General features: G+C 52.5%; 1 protein-coding gene across 1 annotated transcript in view; it reads left to right on the plus strand.

The window, feature by feature from the left end:
• The first annotated feature begins 249 nt into the window (after window positions 1-249).
• Window positions 250-4,033, plus strand: part of cd28 (CD28 molecule) — a 5,290-nt gene continuing 1,506 nt past the window's right edge. Inside the window, exons 1-2 of the mRNA XM_083922002.1 lie at window positions 250-327; window positions 3,012-3,241. Coding sequence (XP_083778128.1) covers window positions 270-327; window positions 3,012-3,241 — 288 coding nt within the window. The 5' untranslated portion in view covers window positions 250-269. The remainder of the gene's footprint in view (window positions 328-3,011; window positions 3,242-4,033) is intronic.

The following is a 4,033-nucleotide window of genomic DNA, read 5'->3' on the forward strand; positions in this document are numbered from 1 at the left end:
ACTGTGACGCTCTTTGAGCTGTGTGTTTCCTGTGTTCGTCTGATTCACAGTGAAAAACGCTGCTTTGAGGAAATCACTGAAGTGTGTTCCTCTCAGTTCTGCTGCAGAAAAGCCGCCGGTTCAATTCCCGTCACACACACACGCGTCACTTCCTGTGCACAGTTTCCATGAGCGCAGAGGAGCCGCTATAAGAGCGCCACCGTCTCTGCTGTGAGTGTGTTTCTGTGTGTGTGTGTGTGAGTGTGTGTGTGTCACTGAGGCTCTGGAGGATGCTCCTGACGCACTGCCTGGTCCTGTGCACCGTCGTCTGCCCGCCCGTCTGGTCCGGTGAGTATCGAACACACGTGTATCCTCTTCAGTGAACTCAGTCCTGAATGACTGAGGCACGAACACGTGCAGCTCTTTGGGTCGAGGGTCCAAGTCTCTGGACTCGGTTGAGCCCGCGGGGCGTCTTCGTTGGGTTGACGCGTTGCCGGGTCGTTGCCGGGTCTTTGCCGGGTCGTTGCCGGGTCGTTGCCGGGTCTTTGCCGGGTCTTTGCCGGGTCGTCCTCTCAGCGTCAGAGGAACCAGAGAGCCCAGAGAGGGAGAGCGCAGATGTACCCGACTCTCAACCGTCCCCCGGCGTCTCTATGGTGTCTTCCTTCCTCTTGCTTCCTCTTGCTTCCTCTTCCTTCCTCTTGCTTCCTCTTCCTTCCTCTTGCTTCCTCTTGCTTCCTCTTCCTTCCTCTTCCTTCCTCTTCCTTCCTCTTCCTTCCTCTTCCTTCCTCTTGCTTCCTCTTGCTTCCTCTTCCTTCCTCTTGCTTCCTCTTCCTTCCTCTTCCTTCCTCTTCCTTCCTCTTCCTTCCTCTTGCTTCCTCTTCCTTCCTCTTGCTTCCTCTTCCTTCCTCTTGCTTCCTCTTGCTTCCTCTTCCTTCCTCTTGCTTCCTCTTGCTTCCTCTTCCTTCCTCTTGCTTCCTCTTCCTTCCTCTTGCTTCCTTTTTGCTTCCTCTTGCTTCCTCTTGCTTCCTCTTGCTTCCTCTTGCTTCCTCTTCCTTCCTCTTGCTTCCTCTTCCTTCCTCTTCCTTCCTCTTGCTTCCTCTTCCTTCCTTCCTTCCTCTTCCTTCCTCTTCCTTCCTCTTGCTTCCTCTTGCTTCCTCTTCCTTCCTCTTCCTTCCTCTTCCTTCCTCTTGCTTCCTCTTCCTTCCTCTTCCTTCCTCTTGCTTCCTCTTGCTTCCTCTTCCTTCCTCTTGCTTCCTCTTGCTTCCTCTTGCTTCCTCTTCCTTCCTCTTGCTTCCTCTTGCTTCCTCTTCCTTCCTCTTCCTTCCTCTTCCTTCCTCTGGCTTCCTCTTCCTTCCTTCCTCTTCCTTCCTCTTGCTTCCTCTTGCTTCCTCTTCCTTCCTCTTGCTTCCTCTTGCTTCCTCTTGCTTCCTCTTGCTTCCTCTTGCTTCCTTCCTCTTCCTTCCTCTTCCTTCCTCTTGCTTCCTCTTGCTTCCTCTTCCTTCCTCTTGCTTCCTCTTGCTTCCTCTTGCTTCCTCTTGCTTCCTTCCTCTTGCTTCCTCTTCCTTCCTCTTGCTTCCTCTTGCTTCCTCTTGCTTCCTCTTCCTTCCTTCCTCTTGCTTCCTCTTCCTTCCTCTTGCTTCCTCTTGCTTCCTCTTCCTTCCTCTTGCTTCCTCTTGCTTCCTCTTGCTTCCTCTTGCTTCCTTTTCCTTCCTCTTGCTTCCTCTTCCTTCCTCTTCCTTCCTCTTGCTTCCTCTTCCTTACTCTTCCTTCCTCTTGCTTCCTCTTCCTTCCTCTTCCTTCCTTCCTTCCTTCCTTCCTTCCTTCCTCTTCCTTCCTCTTGCTTCCTCTTGCTTCCTCTTCCTTCCTTCCTTCCTTCCTTCCTCTTGCTTCCTCTTCCTTCCTTCCTTCCTCTTCCTTCCTCTTCCTTCCTCTTGCTTCCTCTTGCTTCCTCTTCCTTCCTCTTCCTTCCTCTTCCTTCCTCTTCCTTCCTCTTGCTTCCTCTTCCTTCCTCTTCCTTCCTCTTGCTTCCTCTTGCTTCCTCTTCCTTCCTCTTCCTTCCTCTTGCTTCCTCTTGCTTCCTCTTCCTTCCTCTTCCTTCCTCTTCCTTCCTCTGGCTTCCTCTTCCTTCCTTCCTCTTCCTTCCTCTTGCTTCCTCTTGCTTCCTCTTCCTTCCTCTTGCTTCCTCTTGCTTCCTCTTGCTTCCTCTTGCTTCCTCTTGCTTCCTTCCTCTTCCTTCCTCTTCCTTCCTCTTGCTTCCTCTTGCTTCCTCTTCCTTCCTCTTGCTTCCTCTTGCTTCCTCTTGCTTCCTCTTGCTTCCTTCCTCTTGCTTCCTCTTCCTTCCTCTTGCTTCCTCTTGCTTCCTCTTGCTTCCTCTTCCTTCCTTCCTCTTGCTTCCTCTTCCTTCCTCTTGCTTCCTCTTGCTTCCTCTTCCTTCCTCTTGCTTCCTCTTGCTTCCTCTTGCTTCCTTTTCCTTCCTCTTGCTTCCTCTTCCTTCCTCTTCCTTCCTCTTGCTTCCTCTTCCTTACTCTTCCTTCCTCTTGCTTCCTCTTCCTTCCTCTTCCTTCCTTCCTTCCTTCCTTCCTCTTCCTTCCTCTTGCTTCCTCTTGCTTCCTCTTCCTTCCTTCCTTCCTTCCTTCCTCTTGCTTCCTCTTGCTTCCTCTTGCTTCCTCTTCCTTCCTCTTGCTTCCTCTTCCTTCCTCTTGCTTCCTCTTCCTTCCTCTTCCTTCCTCTTCCTTCCTCTTGCTTCCTCTTCCTTCCTCTTCCTTCCTCTTGCTTCCTCTTCCTTCCTCTTCCTTCCTCTTCCTTCCTCTTGCTTCCTCTTCCTTCCTCTTGCTTCCTCTTCCTTCCTCTTGCTTCCTCTTGCTTCCTCTTCCTTCCTCTTGCTTCCTCTTCCTTCCTTCCTCTTCCTTCCTCTTGCTTCCTCTTCCTTCCTCTTCCTTCCTCTTCCTTCCTCTTGCTTCCTCTTCCTTCCTCTTCCTGTTTACAGATGACGTAAACAGGAAACAGGACCTAAGCTCCGCCTCTGTCCCCAGCGGTGGAGCTGACGCAGCCCTACAGGGTGCTGAGCACCAACGGGTCGGCCCGGGTGCAGTGCACGGTCCGGGCCGGACCGTCCGACCACCTGACCCCGCAGGCCCCGCCCCCTGACCCCGAGGAGCTGCGCGTGACTCTGCTGAGAGGCCTCCGCGGACCCCAAGAGCTCTGCTCGACCGTCCTCAACCTCACGGACACGGAGACGGAGACGGAGACGGAAGAGGGTCAGGTGAGTCACACACACACACACACACACACACACACACACACTCACACACACACTCAGACACACACACAGACACACACACACACACACACACACACACACACACACACACACACACAGACACACACACACTCAGACACACACACACACACACACACACAGACACACACACACTCAGACACACACACACACACACACACACACACACACAGACACACACACACACACACACGCACACTCAGACACACACACGCACACACATGAGAACACACTCACACGAGAACACACACACGCACACACACACACACAGACACACACACACTCAGACACACACACACACACACACACACACACACAGACACACACACACTCAGACGCACACACACACACACACACACACACACACACACACACACACACACACACACACAGACACACACACACACACACACAGACACACACACACTCAGACACACACACACACACACACACACACACACACACGCACACTCAGACACACACACACACACACACACACACAGACACACACACACACACACGCACACTCAGACACACACACGCACACACATGAGAACACACTCACACGAGAACACACACACGCACACACACACACACAGACACACACACACTCAGACACACACACACACACACACACACACACACACAGACACACACACACTCAGACACACACACACACACACACACACACACACACACACACACAGACACACACACACACACACACAGACACACACACACTCAGACACACACACA

Source organism: Echiichthys vipera (genome assembly GCF_963691815.1).
Source record: "Echiichthys vipera genome assembly, chromosome: 10".
In the NCBI taxonomy this organism is placed as follows: domain Eukaryota; kingdom Metazoa; phylum Chordata; class Actinopteri; order Perciformes; family Trachinidae; genus Echiichthys; species Echiichthys vipera.